Source organism: Vombatus ursinus, unplaced genomic scaffold (assembly GCF_900497805.2).
Source record: "Vombatus ursinus unplaced genomic scaffold, bare-nosed wombat genome assembly UNPS02014813.1, whole genome shotgun sequence".
NCBI lineage: Eukaryota > Metazoa > Chordata > Mammalia > Diprotodontia > Vombatidae > Vombatus > Vombatus ursinus.
This window is the reverse complement of record NW_020954591.1, coordinates 11,202,725-11,224,749: the sequence shown is the minus strand read 5'-3', so window position 1 is coordinate 11,224,749 and position 22,025 is coordinate 11,202,725. Positions and strand designations below refer to the sequence as shown.

General features: G+C 40.5%; 1 protein-coding gene across 1 annotated transcript in view; it reads left to right on the top strand.

Moving 5' to 3' along the window:
- Nucleotides 1-22,025, top strand: part of MTUS2 (microtubule associated scaffold protein 2) — a 466,747-nt gene that overhangs the window by 396,617 nt on the left and 48,105 nt on the right. Inside the window, exon 8 of the mRNA XM_027835276.1 lies at nt 19,780-19,994. Coding sequence (XP_027691077.1) covers nt 19,780-19,994 — 215 coding nt within the window. The remainder of the gene's footprint in view (nt 1-19,779; nt 19,995-22,025) is intronic.

The following is a 22,025-nucleotide window of genomic DNA, read 5'->3' as shown; positions in this document are numbered from 1 at the left end:
TAAAATATCATAATCAAATTTAACACTACCTGAAATAGGATCATAGGGTTATAGATTTAGAGCTTGAAAGAACTTTAAGAAGCCATCCATTCAAAGTCCCTTATTCTTCAAATGAGGAAACTGAGACTTAGAGAGGTTGTGTGACATGCCTAGAGTCACAAAGCCAGTGAGTATCTGAGGTTGAGATTTGAACCTAGCTATCCCTGATTCAGGGTCTGAAGCCCCATCTATTGGGCTATGCTGCCTCTCGCAGTACAACAAAAATACTGGAATAGTAATTCAGAGAGGAGTAGAATTATGAGGAAAATACTACCATTTACATAGACAAAGAAACTTAAGGCATGTCCTTTTTCCTTTATAAGTCTAATTTTATGTCTTATCATTCATACTGAATCTCTTCTTTATCTGTGTCTATAAATATTCAGGGTAGCTATGTGGCACAGTGGATAGAGTGCCAGGCCTAGAGTCAGGAAGATTCATCTTCCTGAGTTCAAATCTGGCCTCAGACACTTACTAACTTTGTGACCCTGGGCAAGTTACTTAACCCTGTTTGCCTCAGTTTCTCACCTATAAAATGAGCTGGAGAAGCAAATGGCAAACCACTCCAGTATATTTGCAAGAAAACCCCAAATGGGGTCACAAAGAGTCAGACACAACTGAAATGACTGAATAACAACAATATATTCAATTAAATATTTATTAAGTGTCTTTTATGTCCAAAGAATTATGCCAAACTTGAGATTAGGCTCGGAATAGAGACGCATTGGTTTAAGGAAGAGGTATCAAACTCACAACCACTAGGCCATGGGGAACCCTGAGTTCTTCCTGAACTGGACTAAAATGTAATTGGGAAGTGATGAACAAAATAAATAAAAATGCAATATAACATAGATGGCATTAATATGTGGTTTTCTAAGTCGATATGCGGTCTTTCTATTTGCTTTGGATATTCCTGGTTTTGAGACCTTCCTCAGATGAAGAAATGAGGAGATTCCATGTACCAATGCAGGTTGGCACGTTCTTTGTCACTTATAATCACAGAGAGTTGCCTAGTGACTCATCCAGGCTCACACCGTATGTTTGAGTCTACGTGGCCCTTCCCCAGGCATTTGTGCCTATGTTATGTTGGCACAGAAAAGCAGCATGATGCCATGTATAGAATGCTAATCTTGGAGTAAGAACTCAGGTTTCAATCTCATCTCCTGTGCACAGTGGCTGTGCAATCAATCATGGGTAATTTAATCACATTGGTAATCCTCTAACTTCTACCTGAGCCCCAGGCTCCTCACCTTTAATGTGGGAAATAATGGTATGAGGAAAGCCTCCCCTCCTGGGGTTGTTGTGAGGATCAAATGAGGTCATGTGTGTGTGGTGCTTCCCATACGTTAAAGTGCTATGTAAATTCCAGTTATTATTGTAGAAAACACAAGCTAGAATATTGGACCAAAGGGTTTTTTCCCCTTCTTAGCACATTTACATAGGAGGTGCAGGAATGTGGGAATTAAAAGGCAATGACCTTCCTTTAATTAGCTTGTGTTCTCATTCGGTTTAAATTAAATTCATTATAAATTAATACATATTAATAACATATACTAATATGTAATGTGCTATATACATGTAACAATTATGTATAGTAAATATAAATTAAATTTTACTAATTATAAAATAAATTAAATCAAAGAGGATGTAGAAAGAGGATTTTTTTGTTTGTTTTTTCATGGTAGAACACTGTGAAATAGGTTTGGGGACCACAGATGCTCATGAAGGGTTAAATGAGAGTTTCAAGGAATTTTTTTAAATAAAAAAGAAGGGCTAATTGTCTGGGACCACAGGCTTCAAATCATCCCAAGACACAGACAGTCCAAAGAATAGATTTTATCTCCATCTAGGGGCTTTTTTGGGCTGCTGTTGCTCCTGGCTGCATGTGTTGGGCCATACCCCACAGCAGCAAGGCACTGGAAGAACTCAGCCGGCCTTCATACCTTAGGACATGGCGGCTGAGAGCCAGCAGGTGGTAGTAGAGGGCAGCTAACACAGCTTTGCCCAGAGCACAGTGCCCAGCGTGGAACTGATACACCCAGTGGAGAGCAGATCTGTGAGTCCCAGAGAGCCGTGAGTATAAGGACATCACCAGAGCACACCGAAAACTTGCACCCTCTGAGATGTGAGCTGTCAAGCCGTATGCATGCCCTGGACACACAGGTTCCCTCCAGTGTGTGCTTTCACCCAGTGTGTGCTTTCACCCGTGTTCCTTGGTCATGCATACTTTCTTCCTGTCTATTCTCTCCCCATCCCAACCCACCCCGGGGCAGTTTAAGTAACCTGTAGGACCACAAATCCTATGTGCAAATGGGTGTATATTTCCTTGTTAAAGAATTTTTTAAGGAAGCTAAGAGGCCGAGTAGATAGAGTACTGGGCAAAAACAAAAAAAATCAAACAAAATTAATAACAAGGGAAAAATCTTACCCAAACCCCCTATTCAGAAGACAGAACATGCAAATAAAATATTTTTGTTCTGTGTCCCCTTCTAGGCACGTCTGAGATTCTGCCAACTTTGGTCATGTTTTCCATTCCTGAGGGCATGTTTGAGAGTCTTACTTGATGTAACACTAGAAAGGTTGTCACGCTCAGTGCTGATGCCACTATTGATTAGCTCACAGAAGAGTCAGGAAGATAGGGGGAGAGTAATATTAAAGAATGGCTTTCAGACTCATGCTTCATTGGTAATCCTGTCTGTCCCTGTGGAGGTCCATCAGGTGACTGTTCCCCAACAACAATCTCCTGGCCCATCTCTAAGTCTGACTCACAGGCTAAGAACAGCCCCATAGTGAAAGGTCCAGTGATGTGTGGTGGTCATAGCTTCTCACTTTGTTGGAAGAGGAGACAGCCACTTCTTCTGCTCCCACAAAATAGGCAGGACTGTGCCGTAGTCAGAGGCTGCCAGCCAGTAAACCAGTTTCAGTGGGTTATCAAAGTCTTTTTGCCACCCCCAACACGTCCAGCTTCATGGTTTCTGATATTCAGGATTAATTATTCAAGCCACTGTGGCTTACTCAGAATATTATTTAAGACCACTCAAGTCCATTCATGCTAACTTTGTGCTGTGAGTACCAAATAACTGGTCCTGGTTTTAGTGCCAGGGTCACTTATGAATGTGCTAACACACATGAGAATGGTGACCAGCTGGCTTCTAACTCAACAAAGAACCCAACATGTCGTAGAAAGAGGAATAGGATTGGTGCTGGTGTGGCAACCCCAAGAGAACGAATAAATTCTCTATAAACATGACTTGTTGCTATAGGGAAATCATTAGAAGAGACAGCTAGCTAGGTGGCATGGCAGTTAGAGCATTGGGCCTGCTGTCAGTAAGACCTGAGTTCAAATCTAGCCTCCGACACTTATTGGCTGTGTGACACTAGGCAAGTCACTTAATTTCTGTTTGCCTCAGTTTCCTCAACTGGACAATGGGGATAATAATAGCACCTACCTTCCAGGATTGTTGTAAAGATTAAATGAAATAATATTTTTAAAGTGCTTAGCACAGTGCCTGACACATAGAAGGATCTATACAAATGCTAACTATTATCATTAATTATTATCTCCCATTTTAGACAATCTTTCAAAATGTCTGTGGTTTCATCAGCATGGATATTCTTTCTGCCATCACAGATCATAACTCCTCCATGCCTTAATGTATAGTTCCCTGAGTTACCATGGCCAAACAATTCTTCCTTAAGCAGCAGATTCCCATACCTTGATATGGCTCCAGCTCCAGATTTCACTATTTAACTGAACTCATTCACCCGCCCCAAACCAGCTCCTCCTTCAGACTTCTGTATTTTTCTCAGTGGTACCATTATTCACCTAGTCACCAAGGCTCAGAATCTTGAGGTCATCCTCAAGTCTTCCCTGTGTTCTGACATGTACCAAGTCTCAGTGATTCTTCTTTTATAATGTCAGAATCATGCCTTCCTTTTCCTTCAGGCACCTTGTGCATAGTAGGCATGCTGTAAATGTTTGCTGCATTGAATTAAATTGAATTGATCCCTGACACTTTTCCATAGTACAAGCCCTCATCTCTTCATATCTAGCTGGTGTACCTGCCTTCAGTCTATCTTCTCCTGTTTACTTTACACATCACTACTAGATTAACCTTGAAATGTTGTATTAAATGTGCTCTCTCCCCACCCCCCCCCCCCCTATATAACACTCACCCCCCTCCAATCAAAACTTTTCATGGTCCACAGGAAAGTGTTTATTCAAGGTCCTCTCCAAAATCGGCTTTTTATGACTACTCCCATATGTGAACTCTGAAGAAAACGGTTTACCCATTGTTCCCCCAAAATGCCATGCCTAGCCCTACCTCTCAGCCTTTGTTCACACCATTTTCCCCTTCTTGGAATTCCCTTTCTCCTTGACTCTATTCTGTCCTTTCTGAGAGTCCAATTCAAGTCCCATTTCCTTCAAGGAAATTCTCTCCATTCTCCTATGATCCTCCTGTCTTGATGTCTAACCCCCTTCTCTCAACTCCTTTGCCTTTGTAAAATAGTCATTTCTTCTATAACTCTTCCTTTGAAAATGAGAATTTGTTCCTACATGACTGATGTATTAGGTAACCATATGAGCAAAACCTAACTTCGTATTTGCTTATATTTGATTTAGTCTTTGAGAAATAGTGAGAGAACACAGAAAACTGCACCCCTTCACAAAACTTGTAAGCTGTATCTCTTCTGATGTCTACTTCCACAGGCAAACTTAAGGTCTTTTTCAAGGTAAAGCACCATATTTATTGAATATCTTCTCCTGCAAGACTGAGGCTTGGCAGCCCTCCAAGGCTGTCTTATCCCCCTGCATCAACTGGGACTTTGCCAGCCCAGGTCCTGTGGAAACCAGGACACAGGTGAAACAGTAGCCAGCCTTAGACACCACCACTGTTTTAGTAGTTGTGTATTTCTTAACCACTTAATATGTATAAAATTGTGTTACCATTTTTATTAGGTTTCTGTTTTTTTAATGTGTCACTGATGAAGTTTTTGTGTATTACCCTTCTAATAGCCCCACGCCCAGGCCCTGTGGTTTTATTGTATGATTTTGCATAGTGGGGTTATTTTTAAAAACTCATATGTCAAATCATAGCACAACGGATTGTAGATTTATATTGATACCTTTTGTTTTTATATAGTTTAGAGTTCTCCCTATATCTCTTTCCTTCCCCCTCTCCCACAGAGCCATCCTTTTATAACAAATAATAATATTTTTTTTTTTTGCTTTTTGGTGAGGCAGTTGGGGTTAAGTGACTTGCCCAGGGTCACACAGCTAGTAAGTTTCAAGTGTCTGAGGCCGAATTTGAACTCAGTTCATCCTGACTACAAGGCCTGAGCTCTATCAATTGTGCCACCTAGCTGCCCCACAAATAATAATTTTTAAAAAGGAAAAGAGTAAAAGGTGGGGTACGGGGGAAATTCAACAAAACCAATCAATACATCAAAAAAAAAAATCTGACTTTGTATATAGCATTTCATCCTCATGGACTCCTGACCTCTGTAAAGGAGCCAAGGGAGTTATCTTCTCATATCTCTTTAATTTTTACCATTTATTTTACACTTAGTATACATATCATTTTTTTTCTTCTTGTATATATGCTGTCTTCTCAGCTAGACTATAATTCCCTTGAAGGCAGAAACAAAGCCTTGTACCTCTTATATCCCCAGCACATAACACAGTATCCATATACAGGAACGGCTGTTATTAGTGATAATATCAGACATAAAGCAATATGAGGCTACTTCAAAGGCAATTCCTTATGAGCATTTATTTTCATTTTTCAGGTTTCCCATAGGTCAATGAGAATGAGTTATACTTTAGGGAAAGAGGAAGGATGGAAGAGGTGAATGTTTAGATTTTGAGTCAGCTAGAAGAAGGGTGGGAACCTGGCTGCCCTTTGGTTATAACTCCTCCTCAGGCATGGCTGGGAGAGGATCTCAGCAGCGGGCAGTGTTCTATGCATGCACACACACACACACACACACACACACACACAGACACACACACACACACACACACACACACACACACACGAGCATTGGTGTAGAAGACCTAGTTTCAAATTCCTTTTCTGACACTAACTGAGCCTCTGTTTCCTCACCTGTAAAATGATGATAATAACCTTTGTAGGGCCTGTGTCATAGGGATATTGTGAGGTTCAAATAAAATAATGTTTGGAAATGCTTTACAAACTCTAAAACCGATATTTATATCGGTTCTTATTAGTGTGAGTATTGTTTTCCCCATTTTACTGATGAGGAAAATAAAATGCAAAGAGACTTAGTGACTTACCCATGGATCAGGGGATCAGAAAGTACTAGAAGTGAATTCTGTCCCAAGGGTCACTGCTCTTTTGCTGTACTACACTACCTTCCTGGAAACCATTTTGGAATTGGCTTCATTAGTCATTTTCCTTTATGCTTTAAATATAGTCAGCTCTTTGGGACTAATTATCCAAATTATGAATTGCCCAAGAGTTTTTCTTCTTCTTTCTCCTTGTAAAATCAGTAGATGGGGAAATAGGAGGTAAGAAAACTGAATACAATTCCCTTTGATTTTTTGGAACCATTTTAACTTGATGAGGGAAGACATTCTTATTCTTAATGGTGAAAATGATCCTTGAGGGTTATCTGCATATTTCAATTAGCCATGACCTAGCATTCCTTGTCCCGCCACAGAAAATTAAGAGGAGGCTGTGTGGTCATACATACACAAGGTCAAAGATTCAAGCATATCCACCCAGCACTCGTCAGCGTTCATAGTGTTCTCATAGACAGAGGAACTATAAAATGCCAGGGCCAACTGTGGAGTTTCAGAATTGCCTGACCACAATATCCTCAAGACATGTATAGACAAACTGCTTTTCACATACAAGGCACTTAATGTGAGTTTGTGGAATTGGTCAGTTACAAGTCCAGGTGAATTTGGAAGGGAAAGCAGAAACTACATGCATTAATATTTTCTCCTGAAAGGAATCATTTTTTTCTTTTTAATTGACATTATTATTTATCATATCTACAGGATTTTTTAGTTTCCAAATACTTTGAAATCTGAAGCACTTTTTTTCAGATCCATTCTCTCATGTCTCCTAATCCCTACTCTCACTCATCCTTACTCCTATTGATAGATTGTAAACATTACCACCCAGAGAATCATACAGCAGCCATTTGTTGAAATACACATTATCTTAATTAACAGATAAAAACATGACACGGAAAGGTTTTTTTTAATAAATAAAAATGCTTTAAATTAACTGAAATTGTTTCATTCTTCATTGTCCTTCCTCTAAGTCCCCACTTTGTTCTTTGAAAAAGTGAACACCTGGGCAGACATATACAATACCCAGTACTGAAAACTGTTTCTGTGAAAAGATAACAACAGGGAGAACAGTGTCAAAGAGGACTGTCTTTTGTGCCCCTGCCTTCCCAGCTGATCTAGAAGATGAAGGAAAAGGGAAAAGATGGTGTGCTTTTTTAATGTACCAGAGGGCCTTCTTCAGCAAGCACTCTGGAGAAGCAAAAGGAAGAAAGAAACTCTACACTAGAATCCCATTTGATTTTACTGATAGTTTTGTTGTAATCCAGTCCACACCATAGTGGTAGGAGCAGCTGTTCTTTGCCTCTTCTGGCTGCCTGTGACAGTCCAATCTGTACCATACTTCCATTCTCATTCTCTCTTGCCTTCATAAATAGCATTACAAAGAATTTTCAGTTCATGTTTTATTTTCCTCAGCTTGTAGTTTCAGAGTAAGCATGACCACACTCTCTGACCCTTGCTGCAAGGCAGGAAAAGCACCAACATTTTGTGTGACTCCTTCTTCCTCCTCTCTCTCAATCCATAACAACTCTAGATGGAAGTGTCTCCAATAGCAAAGGAAATGGTAACCCAAGTATGCCGGGAATGTATGTCTGCACAAATCTCTTAGCTTACTCAAGGCTCAGTGATTGCCTTTTTTACCCCGGTCCTCTCAGATGACTCAGAAAATCAGTCCGTACTTTATTGCATATATGTACTAATCTGTTGAACATTAGTATTTCAGATCATTAAAGGTTATTCCTTAAAGGACCAGGTACTGTAACAGTGCCTTGCATTTAGTAGCGCTTAATAAATGCTTGTCAAATGGGTGAGTGGAGGACCCAAACTTTAAACATTTTGACCATTTTGGATGGAAGGCCTAATGTGTCTTACATCCTTCTTTTTCTCTTCTGTAAACAGCAGATATTGGACATAATTCAGCTTTTCATTTTTGATATCTGAGGTATCATACAGACAGCCCCAAATGCAAGTTCACATTCTAGAGAGATTGAGTTAATGAGACAAGTTTTCAAAGCTTCTTTTACTAAATACAACCACTTAGTAAGTGTATACAGGTGCAAACCCTCACTCTATATGCACAAATGGTTCCATCCTCTACCTCTTCTCCAGAAGATTGCCCCTTCTAATATCCCCACTATCTCATTAATCTTCAATCTCTCCCTGTCTACTGTCTACTTCTTTAATGCATACAAACACTCCTATGTATCTCTCATACTCAAAAAAAACCCTCATTCGATCCATCCATCCCCACTAGCTATCATCATATATCTCTCCTCCCTTTTGTGGCTAAACTGCCTGAGAAGGCTGTCTACAATTAGTGCCTCCATTTAATTTCCTCTCACTCCCTTAACTCTGCATTCTGGCTTCTAACTTCATTATTCAACTAAAACTGCTTTCTCTACAGTCACCAATGATTTCTTTACCAAATCCAGCGGCCTTTCCTCAGTCTTCATCCTTCTTGATCTTTTTGCAGTCTTTGTCTCTGTTGATCACCTTCTTCTCCTATTCTCTTCTCTATAGATTTTTGTGACACTGCTCTCTCCTGGTTCTCTTCCCATCTGTCTAACCACTCCTCAGTCTACTTTGCTGGATTATCATCTAGGCCACGTCTTCTGATCATGGGTATTCCCCAAGGCTCTGTCCTGGGCCCTCACAGTCTATAATACTTTTCTTGGTGAGCTCATCAGTTCCCATGGATTCAGTTATCATCTCTATGTGGGTGGTTTTCAAATCTATTTATCCAGCCCAAACCTCTCTGCTGATCTTCACTCTCACATTTCCGTTGACCTATTGGACATCTCAAACTTGATGGCCTTTAGACATCTTAAACTCATATGGCTAAAACTGAACTCATTATCTTTCTCCCCAGACCCTCCTCTCTTCTGAATTTCCCTATTACTGTCATGGATACCATCTTCCTCTTAGTTACACAGTTTTGCAACCTCAGTGTCTACCTTGACTTCTCACTCTTTCTCACTAGCCCCATATTTAATCTTTTGCAAAGTCCAGTTGAATTCTACCTTCATAACATTTCTCTTATGCACACACTTTTCTCCTCTGAAACTTCCACCACTCTCATACAGGCCCTTATCTCTTTATACTGGACTATTGCTGTAGTCTTCCGATTGGTCTCCTGCCCCAAGTCTTTCGCCACTATACTCCATCTTCCCCTCATCTATCAAACTAAAAAAAAAAAAAGTATCTGACCATATCACACACCCATTCAATAAACTCAGTGTCTTCCTATCATCTCTAAGATCAAATATAAAATCTTCTGTTTGGCTTTTAAAGACCTTCATAACTGGCTTCTTCCTATCTTTCCAGTCTTCTTACACCTTATTCCCCTCCACAAACTCCTCCATCCAGTGACACTGACCTTGTTATTCCTCAAACAAAACACTCTGTTTCCTGATTCCATACATTTTCACCGACTCTCCTTCATGTATAGAAATCCCCACCTCACAGCCTCCTGGCTGCCCTGGTATCTTAATGAAGTTTGAGTGAGATTAGAGATTCCCAAGTGCAATGCAAAGAAAAAATGGTACACACAAGATAGAGTCAGCAGAGAAGAAGTAAAACAAGCCAGCTTTTTTGAGGTAAAATATTCATAATAAGAAGGGGCAATGGGAGAGATTGGACACAAGTGGTTTTTATAGAACTCTTCTCTGGTTCCAATAGGACCAGACACTTAAGAAGGATTTGGACTTGGTGAGAAGATCAAGGTTGGAGGACTGGGGCTAATTCACATTATGAGTGGGAAACACCTGAAAAATTGATAACGAGTTGATATTCAGACTCCCCAATTATTGGGAACAGGAGAAGTCAAGCCCTTAGCTGTAGGCCTTACTTTGGCAAGATGACTGGGAATTTAAGCCTTCCCAGTGGTTTCTTCATTCTGTGGGGTGGGAGGCTACCCCAACCCTTCAAAATACTAGTGTTGTCTCTCTGAAGCCATCTCTAGTTATCAAGTTGTTTGCATGGGGTCTCCCCAAATTAACCTGAGGGCAGGGACTAGCATGGTTAGCATGTAGTTGGCACAGTTAGCACAGTTCCCAGCATGTAGTGAGTGAGTGAGTACTTAACAAATGCTTGTTGACTTGACTTACAGCATTCTAAGTCCCCATCTTTGGGGACACACTCAGGTCAATAATAGCAACAGCCTGGGTGGGGAATAAACAGTTCAACACATCTGAAGAGCTTCTCCTCTTCTTGATACTGATTTATATGAGTCCCCCAAAAGGCATTTAGCCCAAGGGCTCTTCTGCCAGCTCTTAAAATCATTAGTACCATACAGCCTAATCTAATCAGCCCCTTAGGGCCCAAAGACTGGGCAAAACAAATACAGCTTACAACAGAAGACTGGTCATAAGTTCATAGATTTAGGAACCTTAAAGGCCATCAAGGCCAATACCCTCATTTTACGTATAAGGAAATTAAGGCATAGTGAAGTTACATCACTTGCCCAAGCTCATACAGCAACTAAGGTTGTTTTGTTGTTGTTATTCAGTCACCTCTGACTCTTTTTGACCCCATTTAGTCTTTTCTTGGCAAGGATACTGGAATGGTTTGCCATTTCCTTCTCCAGTTCATTTTACAAGTGAGGAAACTGAGGCAAACAGGGTTAAATGACTTGCCCAGGGTCACACAGCTAGTCAGTATCTGAGGCTGGATTTTGAACTCAGGTCTTGACTCTAGGCCTGGCACTCTATCCACTGCACCACCTACAAGCTTCTAAAGTATTTCTTTTTCTAGATTTTTTTTGGCTTTTTGGTGAGGCAATTGGGGTTAAGTGATCACACTTAACCAGGGTCGCACAGCTAGTAAGTGTCAAGTGTCTGAGGCCAGATTTGAACTCAGGTACTCTTGACTCCAAGTTCAGAGTTCTATCCACTATGCCACCTAACTGCCCCTAAAGTATTTCTAAATATTTAGATATCTTCCTTCCCACTCCTATTAAAATAAAAACGAACAAACGAATGATCAGAATGAGGTGCTTTGATACAAACAGTTATCTCAAGAGCTTGGTGCTGAGCAGACTGGCTCTTACTCAAGCTTGATGCTGACAGGTCCAAAGCACGCAGCAAAGGTAGAATTTGAACCCTGCTTTTTCTACTTCCAAGTTCAGTGCCTATCCACTATACTGCACTGCCCATTAAGTGACCGTCCATTACTGATAATGCTGTCTGCCTTTGTCACCTCTGTGGGGATCTCTGGGCTATTTCTCTTCTCACTGTCTGTGTGCCTACCTTTAAGAGGTACCCTCCCACTCCCTGCTTCTAATCTGCTGTGGAAATCAGATAATCAAGCTCATAAGAATCATTTAATTTGATGGCCTAAGGAATAAAGTGCCAGATTTTTAGGTCCCAGGCTTTGTGACAACTATGTAAAGAGCTAATAATTCTTTACTCATAGGCAGATGTGTGCTGGAGTCAAACTCCCTTCAGAACCAATGGTTAAATTTTCAGTGTGTACATTTACACTTCTGAAATCGAAATCAAGACTTCACTTACTCTTTCACTGACTAAAGGATGTAATGGAGAAAATGTTAGTAATATAAATTCAGCTTGAAAGTATCTCACACACTTTTTCCCTCCAGAGAGCCAGTCGTTAAAACATTTACCAGCACACCTCTGCTCAAAGGCCATGCTCTAGACAGTTGAGGTTTCTATAAAACTTGACCCCTGAATAAGCAAGTCTTATTAATTAATTAATTAATAATTAATTAAATCTTATCAATTCCCTTCAATAAGAAATCTGTTTTCATTTTCACTACATAGCATTTGAAATTCTTAGCTGCCTAGCTGGGACTAGCAGGGGATGGAAGGGGTCAGGAGTGGGCAGGGAGGGGGAGGCAAGTGGGATGGGAGGAGACAGAATGTGCTGCTTAAGGATTTAATTATTATAGACCCTTGATTATGTTCCACACCTCCTTCTCCAGACCAACAGTTTCTCTGAGAAATGTCATTCTAGCCTAGCTTCTTTGCAGAGTTGTAATAACTAAAGGTTGCCTTAAGACTTGATTTCTTTTGTAAAGGAGGGTGTGCTGCAGGAGATTAGCATCAGCCACTAACATGGGAAGACACTCGTCCAGATGAATGAACCAGTGGTGGTGCTTCAGCAGCCTACCCTTCTCTCTCTCTCTCTCTCTCGCTCTCTCTGTCTCTCTGTCTGTCTTTTATTTTTAGGCAATTGGGGTTAAGGGACTTGCCCAAGGTCACACAGCTAGTAAGTGTCAAGTGTTTGGTCTGAGGCTGGATTTGAACTCAGGTCCTCCTGACTTTAGGGCCAGTGCTCTATCCACTGCACTGTGTTTCTCTCCGTACCCATGTGATGAATTTATCAATCCACAGAAGGCAAATTCTGTCAGGTGTGTTGTCAATAAAAAAGGAAGATTTCCTTGGAACAGATGTGATAGAATAAACTTGAGATTGGAAGATGGAGGATCTGTTTACTTGATAATATTATCTTTTGAAAACCTGGCATTTAGCCTATCCCTAATAACTCCAAAATTTACTAGCTTGTGTCCATGGGCAAATAAGTCATTTAACCTTTCAGTTTCTAGGTGGCACAATGAATAACGTATTAGACTTAGACTCAGAAAGGCTTGAGTTCAAATCTGTCCTGAGACACTAGCTGTGCAACTTTGGACAAGTCACTTTAATCTCCCTAAGCCTCAGTTTCCCCATCTATAAAATGGGGATGATAATAGCACCTCCCTCACAGGGTTGTTAGGTTAAAATGAGATAATATTTGTAAAGAATTTTGCAAACCTTAAAGTACTGTACAAATGCTAGATGCTGTCATTATTAATAAACAAGGCAGGGCTGGATTCAGTGACCTCCAAGGTCCCTTCCAGTTCAGGAAGACTTACTCTGGAATCAAAGGACATAGGTTCAAATCCCACCTCTGACACTTGCTTCTGTGCAGCCTTCAGCAATTTGTTTGAGTGTCACTTTCCTCAGCTGTGAAGTGAGCTTATTAGACTAGATAGTCTCTGAGTCTAGCTCTATGATACTAATTCACTCCACCACTCTGACCCTCAGATTCTTTTTCTGTAAAATGGGGATAATAATACCTGTAGTACCTACCTCATAAGGTTGTCATGAAAATCAAATGAATTAATACACATTAAGTGCCAAATAAATGTTGGCTATTATGTAGCTTTACTTCAAACTCATAGAGAAGATTTATTTTATAGTCTTTAATAGCACATTTATGGAAGAAGAAACCAAGCTTGGTATTATTATTCCCTATTTTTTACATGTGGGGAAAATGAGATGAAGATTGGATTCTTAATAGGCGCATAGTGCAAGTAGATTCTGTATCTTTAGAGGACCTTAGAGATTGATACACCGCCTGTTTTTGTTTTTTGGGGTTTTTTTTGTTCGTTTTTTTTTTGGCTAGGCAATGGGGTTAAGTGACTTGCCCAGGGTCACACAGCTAGAAAGTGTTATGTGTCTGAGGCCGGATTTGAACTCAGGTCCTCCTGAATCCAAGGGCGGTGCTCTATCCACTGCGCCATCTAGCTGCCCCTCACAGCCTGTTTTTGTAAGGCCTATATCTTTTATATCATTAAATAAATAGTTTTTAAATACATAAAAAATCATTCTTAGCCATTCTTAGTTTGCCAACTCCTGCTCCAGTCTCCTCATTTCACATATCCACGTTTCACAGGTTCACCGAGGTTAAAATGACTCACCCACCAACCTACAGTAGATTGTCTAACTTCAAACCCAGCCCCCTTTCCCTTCTACCACGTCTGTCTTCCAGCTGAGCATTGCAGCCCTTGATATTACTTGCTACTTCTTTGAAATCCCGCTGGATAGCTATGATCCAGAAGCCAACTGCACTGCACTGGTTTTCTCCTGTTTGCCAACTTAAGCTCTGTGTTGAGACGATGCTGCCTTGTAGATGGTCCTGCTCTATCCAGGGCTTTGCTCAGCTAGGTGCTAATGTTACACACAGTCATTCGCGTCTCTCATCTCAGATGATCTATGACTTCATCCATGTCGGCATTCCCTCCACTTGCACAGATTACATCCTTGCCATACCTTACTTAGTAGACAGTTTTATGAGAGTCTGTGGTTTAAAAAAAAGAAAAAAAAAGTCAGCCTCGGTTGGCCAGCTTCTAGCAATAACTTTCTGAACAAACCTAGGAGGCTGAGTATAGTTCCCAGACTAGTACTCGGTGCTTTTCCAGTTTGGAAGGATCTGCTATAGCTTTTACTCTATGAGGCCAGTTCCAAACCACAGGGAGGCATTGGAGGAGAATATTAGTGGACAACAGTTGTTATAAGTACACAAAGTCCTACCTTTTATAAATGCTTTACAACTGGGGGTAGGTAGGGGTGGGGGACAGATAAGCATTTATTAAACACCTACTATGTTCCTGGCAGTGGCAGCTAAGTAGTTCAGTGGTTAGAGCACTGGGCTTGGAATCGGGAACAATTTGGCTAAAACCTACGGGTTGTCTATGAGAGCGTTAAAAAAGGGGGAAGTAATGGCTCAGATTCTTAAAATCTACCCAATACGAGGGTCACAAATGTTCAGATTCCTTAAGATTCTGGCCAATATGGTGAATCTTTAATAAACCTTGTCTTTGGCTGGGAAAAAAAAAAAAAAAGGAGAGGGGGGAAGTAAGGCCAGACAAGGGCAGCTAGGTGGCGCCATAGTGCATAAAGTGCTGGGCCTGCAGCCAGGAAGACTCATCTTCCTGAGTTCAAACCCAGCCGTAGACATTAGCTGTGTGACCCTGGGCAAGTCGCTTAACCCTATTTGTCTCAGTTCTTCATCTGTAAAATGCGATGAAGAAGAAAATTACTAACCACCCCAGTATCTTTGCCAAGAAAACTCCAAAACGAGGTCAGGAACACCTGAACTGAAATGACTGAATACACATTATAAATATTATTTCATTTGATCCTCACAACAACCCTGGGGGGTAGATTCTATTAGCATGCCCATTTTACAGTTGAGGAAACTGAGGTGGACGAAGGTTAAGTGACTTGACCAGGGTCTTACAGCTTGTATAATCAGATCTTCCTGACTCCAGGCCCAGAACACTATCCACTGCACCACCTATCAGCTAGCTACTGCCTCTACCTACCCTGCCAGGTGAGGGTAATTGATGAACAGTTACAATGAGAGTTCAGTGATTTTCATTGATTCATTTAACAAACACTTGTTAAGCACCTCCTCTCTGTGAGATACTATACTAGGCATATCTTCTTTTTATTTAAATTTTATTTGTTTGTTTTTAGTTTTCAACATTCATTTCCGTAAGATTTTGAGTTCTAAATTTTCTTCTCCTCCCTCCGCTCCCTTGTCCCCAAGACGGCGTACAATCTGATATAGGCTGTACATGTACAATCAAATTAAACATATTTCCACATTAATCATGTTGTAAAAAGAATTAGAACCAAAGGGAAAAAACATGAGAAAGAAGAAACAAAAAAAGTGAAAATAGTATGCTTTAATCTGCATTCTGTAGTTCTTTCTCTGGATGTGGATAGCATTTTCCATCATGAGTCTTTTGGAATTGTCTTAGACCTTTCATTGCTGAGAAAAGCTGAGTCTATCAAAGTGGGTCATCGCACACCATGACTGTTACTGTATATAATGCTCTCCTGGTTCTGAAGCTCACTTCACTCAGCATCAGTCCATACAAGTCTTTCCAGGTTTTTCTGATGTCTGCCTGCTCATCATTTCTTATTGCACAATAGTATTCCGTTACATTTATATACCACAACTTGTTCAGCCATGCCCCAATTGAAGGGCATCCCCTTAATTTCCAGTTTTTGGCCACCACAAAAAAAAAAAGCTGATATATTTTTGTACATGTGGGGCCTTTTCCTGTTTTAATGATCTCTTTGGAATATAGACCAGGAAGTGGTATTGCTGGGTCAAAGGGTATGCACAGTTTTCTAGCCCTTTGGGCATAGTTCCAAATTGCTCTCCAGAATGGTTGGATCAGTTCACAACTCCACCAGCACCACATTGGTGTTCCAGTTTTCCCACATCTTCTCCAACATTTATTATTTTCCTGTTTTGTCATAATGGCCGATCTGGTAGGTGTGAGGTGGTCCCGCAGAGTTGTTTTGATTTGCATTTCTCTAATCAATAGTGATTTAGAGCATTTTTTCACATTATATATATATTTTTTTTCATAGCTTTAATAGCCATATCTTTTGATATCTTCTTTAAGTGTATATGCATTATTTGTTATGGGCTCACATTATTTAAAACTAGCTGGCAGTGTGGTATTAACCTCTCTGGCTATCTACTCTAATAAAGGGGTTAGACTAGGTGATTGCTGAGATTCCTTCCTGGTCTGATATTGGATGAGAACCCCTACTTAGACCCTGATTCCACTCTTGCTTTTCCAGCTGTTATTGTGTGTGTGGCAAAAGTTATATACTCTTACCCACTCCAAATCTACTCTAACCCGTAGAGTTCCCTGGCTTCTTATGGGAATGATTTTTATTGCTAGAATTTACACTTACCTGGAATAGCACTAGCCATTTTTCACCTGAATAAAAAAGAAGTAAAAATCCTGTTGCCTGATGCTCTTAAATTAATGTTCATTAATCTCTGTAGGAGAAATGTCCCAGTAGATGAATTTTTTAAAGTTTACTGGAGGCAAGAGAGTATTTATTTCTTTGGGGACATCTTTATAGGAATACCTTCTCTGACCCTAGCCTTTGTCCCCACATTGCTTTTATTACCCAGTCTCTTCTGCAGTCTGGTAGGCTGTGACCCCATCACAAACTCATCTCAAATGAAAGATAATCATCACTTTTTTAATATATAACAGCAATTGGAAATGTAGGAGGAGAATCACAGGAGCCCACAAGCCGTGAATGCTGTTCACCTCCTTCTCCAGTGAATCTCACACTTTCCCCAAGTCCCTCTAGCCCTCCAGTTTCATAGCAGCACTTCATGATTTAGACTGGCCTTAGAAGGGAAACAAACTTGTGTGCTAGCCAGAAGGGCAACCCCTCCCTCTCCTAGTAGTCTGGTAAATCTAATCCATTTGCTCATAAAGGCATCCAGCCTTGGGTCACTTCTCTGATCTCATGGACTCATCTCAAAAGGGAAACGGACTTGGGGGTATCTCAATGGGCTATCCTCTCCCCAGTGGAATTGCTCTATACATATAACTCACAGTAATAGTCCAGGTCTTGTCCTGCGTCATATCATGGCTTAGACTCCCATGCTGTTCTTCTAGCCTCATGGGCCACATGCAAATATCTAGCCATCAAAGATAGACTATCTAACATAAAATAGATAGAGAGATACATCCTCCATTAAAATCTTACTCCATTGCCTTTTTCTAATAGTAGATAAGATACTTGAGGGAATTCTCTCTCCTGTTTTGTTTGACCCCAGAAGGCAAAACCATAACCAATGGATAGAATGTACAAAAAGGAAAATTTAGGGTTGATGTCAGGAAATCTTTCTAACCATTAGAGATTTCGAAAAGTTGCCTTGGAGAGGGAGTGGGTTCTCTCTCATCAGAGACCTTCTAATGAGGGATAGATGAAAACAGCCAGGTATATAATAATAGGCGTCTCTTCTATGCTAGACTTCAGGGTCACTGTGGTTGCTTCTAGCTCTCAGATCCTGTGATCCTGTGAGGCAGAGATGGATGGTTTCATTTTAATCTTTGTACCCCTGGCATGTAGAAATAGTGCCTTGTACATAGTAGATGCTTCAATTTATTGACTGTACTGTAGAAGTAGGTGCCACAGAAGGTTATCCTGGCAGCAGAACACTACCTTAGCAAGCTGGAAAGGCCCAACGATGAACTGACTGCATGCCATCCGAGGGCCAACCTAGCTAAGTCGTGAAGGGCTTATCACCAGAGAGCGGGCCGTCAGGCATTGATACTTTTTGGTCACAATTACTCATCAAATCTCTCTGCTGAGGCATGCAGGGCTGGCAATCTGACATCAGTGCTGTGCTCTGCAGATCCTTGAAGTATACACACAGAGGAATTCACAGATGTACTTCTGTGCCTACATGCTTTGGGTAGTTAACACTCCAAAATCCAAGTGGTATAAACCAGTGCTATCAACCAAAATAGAAATGGGGGCCACTAAATGGTACATGAGGATCTCTGTGAGCTGCATATTGACTTAGAAAACCACACATTAACGTTACCCCTGTTTAATTATTTTCTTTATTTTATAAAATATTTCCCAATTACATTTTAATCTGGTTTGGTGCATTTGGGAGTTTCGTGGGCCCCATGCAACCTTGGGGCTACATGTATGATACCTCTGGTATAAACAACAACGTTGTGGTGGGGAAGGCACCTGGCAAGCCACAAAGGCCATGTAAATGTGAGCTATAGTAAGAGGCAGAGTGGCATGGTGGTTGGAGAGTAGGCTTCATTGTCAGGAAGACCCAGGCCCAAGTTCTGCCCTCAACAACTACGGGCCGTGTCCCCCAGGGCAAATCATTTCATCTCTCAATGCCCCCAGACAACTGGGATTGGAAGGTGCAGAGGGGGTGGCAATCTACACTGGTAGTGGATGCTGCTCACTAGGAGTTCTCTACGCTGATGAATCCCAGGTCTTGTCAAAAATAATAATAACCAGAATGCAAAGTAAAGTGCTTTGTTCATGTTCTTGTTTTCACCATTATATCCTAACAGGTCTTAAAGTAAGAGACTTTTAAGATGAAATGGTTCAATTATTTCCCCAGACTTCAGGGAAATAAGAAACAAAAATATAGCAAGCTAGGGACGAGAGAGAAGGTGGCAGAAGTACAGAAGGTATTGATAATTAGTATATTCTTTGATTCTATGATCATTATTCCACCTCATTTAAAAAAAATTTTACTTAGCATGAATTAGGGAATGGACCTCCAGCAATCCTGCATCCCCTAGGAAAAATATAGGGAGAGAAACTGTTGCAAGGAGGAAAATGTCAATAAAATGTTGACTCCTTGAGGGCAGAATTATCATTTTTGTCTTAGTAGCCCTGGTGCCTGGCACAGATGCCTAGCACATGGTAGGCACTTAATAAATATTTGTTGATTGATTGCTTCATTCATCTTGGGTCCTAGCTGCCTGAAAAGGACTCTGGAATTCATTTCTGAGAAACATTTTTCATTTGGCTTTTTAAGTGAGGAGGGATTGAGGAGAGCTTTCTTCCTTCAGGCAAAATCTTCCTCTTTGGGCATCTTCACCTGACCAGCTAAATCTCCTTTTTATATCTATATATAATATATATGGATGTATGTGTATGTATGTATATATGTATGTATGTATATTTTATATGTATGTAATGCTCTCTCTCTCTCTCTCTCTCTATGATGATGGTCTCACTTATCCTGGAAATGCAGCTGGGACAAAGCTATTTCACAGTTTTCTATTCTCATTCAAAAAAAATTCTGTTGTCCTTTCCCCACAGCCTTTAATACAGCAAAATGTGAGAAATTACAAAAAGAGAAAGAGGATCTGGAGAGAAGGTTTGAGGATGAGGTGAAGAGACTCCGTTGGCAGCAGCAGGCTGAACTCCAGGACTTGGAGGAAAGGTTGCAGCAACACTATGTGGGAGAAGTGAAATGCTTACAGGAGGAACACCGGATGCAGCTAACGAGGCTCAAGTGTCGGCACCAGGAGCAGGTCAGCACTTTGAAACAGTGAGAGACTCTCCCTTGAGTTGTTGACAAGGTGTAAATAGGAGGGACTGGAGTCAGAAAGATGAATCGTCCTGAGTTCAAATGTGGTCTCAGACACTTGCTAGCTGTGTGACCCTGGGCAAGTCACTTAACCCCATTTGCCTCAGTTTCTTCATCTGTAAAATGATGGGGAGAAGGAAATGGCAAACCACTCCAGTATATTTGCCAAGAAAATAATGGGGTCACGAAGACTTGGATACAACTGAAAATGACTAAACAGCAGCAAAAACATAGCCTTAACAAGGCCTCATGCATTTGTTCATTGAATGAGCTAGTATTTATTAAGAGCCTTGCCATTTCATAGAGACACTGTGTTGGATTCCAGGAGGGCGCAAAGGAAATGGAGGTCACTTTATGTTATTATTAGAGAGATAAAGGGACCAATGTTGCTTAAAAAAAAAAAAAAGAGTGTTCTGAGACAGCTTTAGGGGACATCCAGATGTAGCAGTCAGGAAAAGGAAGAGAAACCAACAGAAGAGTCTGAGAGGGAGCAGAGCAAGTCAGAGAATTAGGGAAGTACTGTATCATCAAAACCAAGGAAGGAAAGAGTATCAAGGAGGGGTTGGTCAGCAATAGATGGTTTTGAAGTCAGAAGACCTAGGTTTGAGTTCTGGCTCTCCCACTTATTTCCTATGTGGCTTTTGTTTTTTGTTTTTAATTTAAATGGGAATTAATCTTATTGGCTTTCTGATGAGAGGACATGAATTAAATCATACAGGATGAAAAAGTGTGGGTGGGTTGTGATTACTCATTGGAAAGAACGTCTAGACTGATACACTCAAAATCCAGAAGAAAATTGGAGTATTTACATCTTTTTAAAATTCAGTTTATCTTGAGTCATATATGACAGATTCTTATGATCAGCAATCTGCTGGCTGTATGCAAGGAGGCATGTGGTACCAGGTATATAGCTTGTATATTTATATATTTCCTTGGGACTATTCTTTGTCTGTTCTATATACATACGCTTTGTGGATCATAGAATCACAGAATTTCAGCGTTGGAAGGGACCTCAGGATCCATCTGTTCCAACCCACACCTAGCCAAGAATGTTGGCTACCCAACAAATGGTCATCCAGTCTTTTCTAGTAAGGGGAAAGCCAATGCCTGCTGAAGAAACTCATCCCACTTTGGAATAACTCCAAACATCATTTAGCTTTTCCTTTGAGCAAGCTGAAATTTATTTCTCTGCATCTTGAATCTATAGTCTGTGGTTGTTGTAATTTGGATAATATTGTAACTTTTGCATTATGAAAACCATTTCTAAGCAAAATTATGAACCAGCAGTGTTTAGGCTAGTATCTTTGATGTGTTCATGTTCATATCATCTTTCTTATCTCTTTGCTGAGCCAGAATCTCTAACAGGCAATGGTTTCTGTGTACTTGAACCTGTTAAAACATAATAGATCTAAGAAATTCTGTATATGTCATAATTCTAACTAATTCAGATTGGCCATCTTCTCAATTTGTCCAAATTTGTGTGATTTTTACTGAATATGCATTAGCAGCCAGCACCTAAAGTGGCACAGTGGATGGAGTACTAGTCCTGGAATCAGGAAGACTTGAAATCAAATCCTGCCTCAGCTACTTACTAGCTGTGTGACCCTGAGAGAGTCACTTTACCTCAGTCTTCCTCAGTTCTCTCATCTATAAAATGGGAATAATAGCACCTACCTCCCAAAGTTGTTGTGAGGATCAAGTTAGATATTTATAAAGCTCTTTTCAAACCTTCAAATGTTATGTAAATGCTAATTATTATTTATTTATTTCCATTTGCAGAACAGAATAAATTCAACAAGGTAATTAATTCTTCCACTGATTCCCATTTCCAGAAACAGAAGACAGGTCTAAAAGAAAAATATACTAAATGGTCATGTTCTATTGACATTGCTCTCTACACACTCACCAATAACCTCTTATTTACCAAATCAGATGGCCTTTGCTTGATCTGCAACCTCACTGACCTTTACAATCA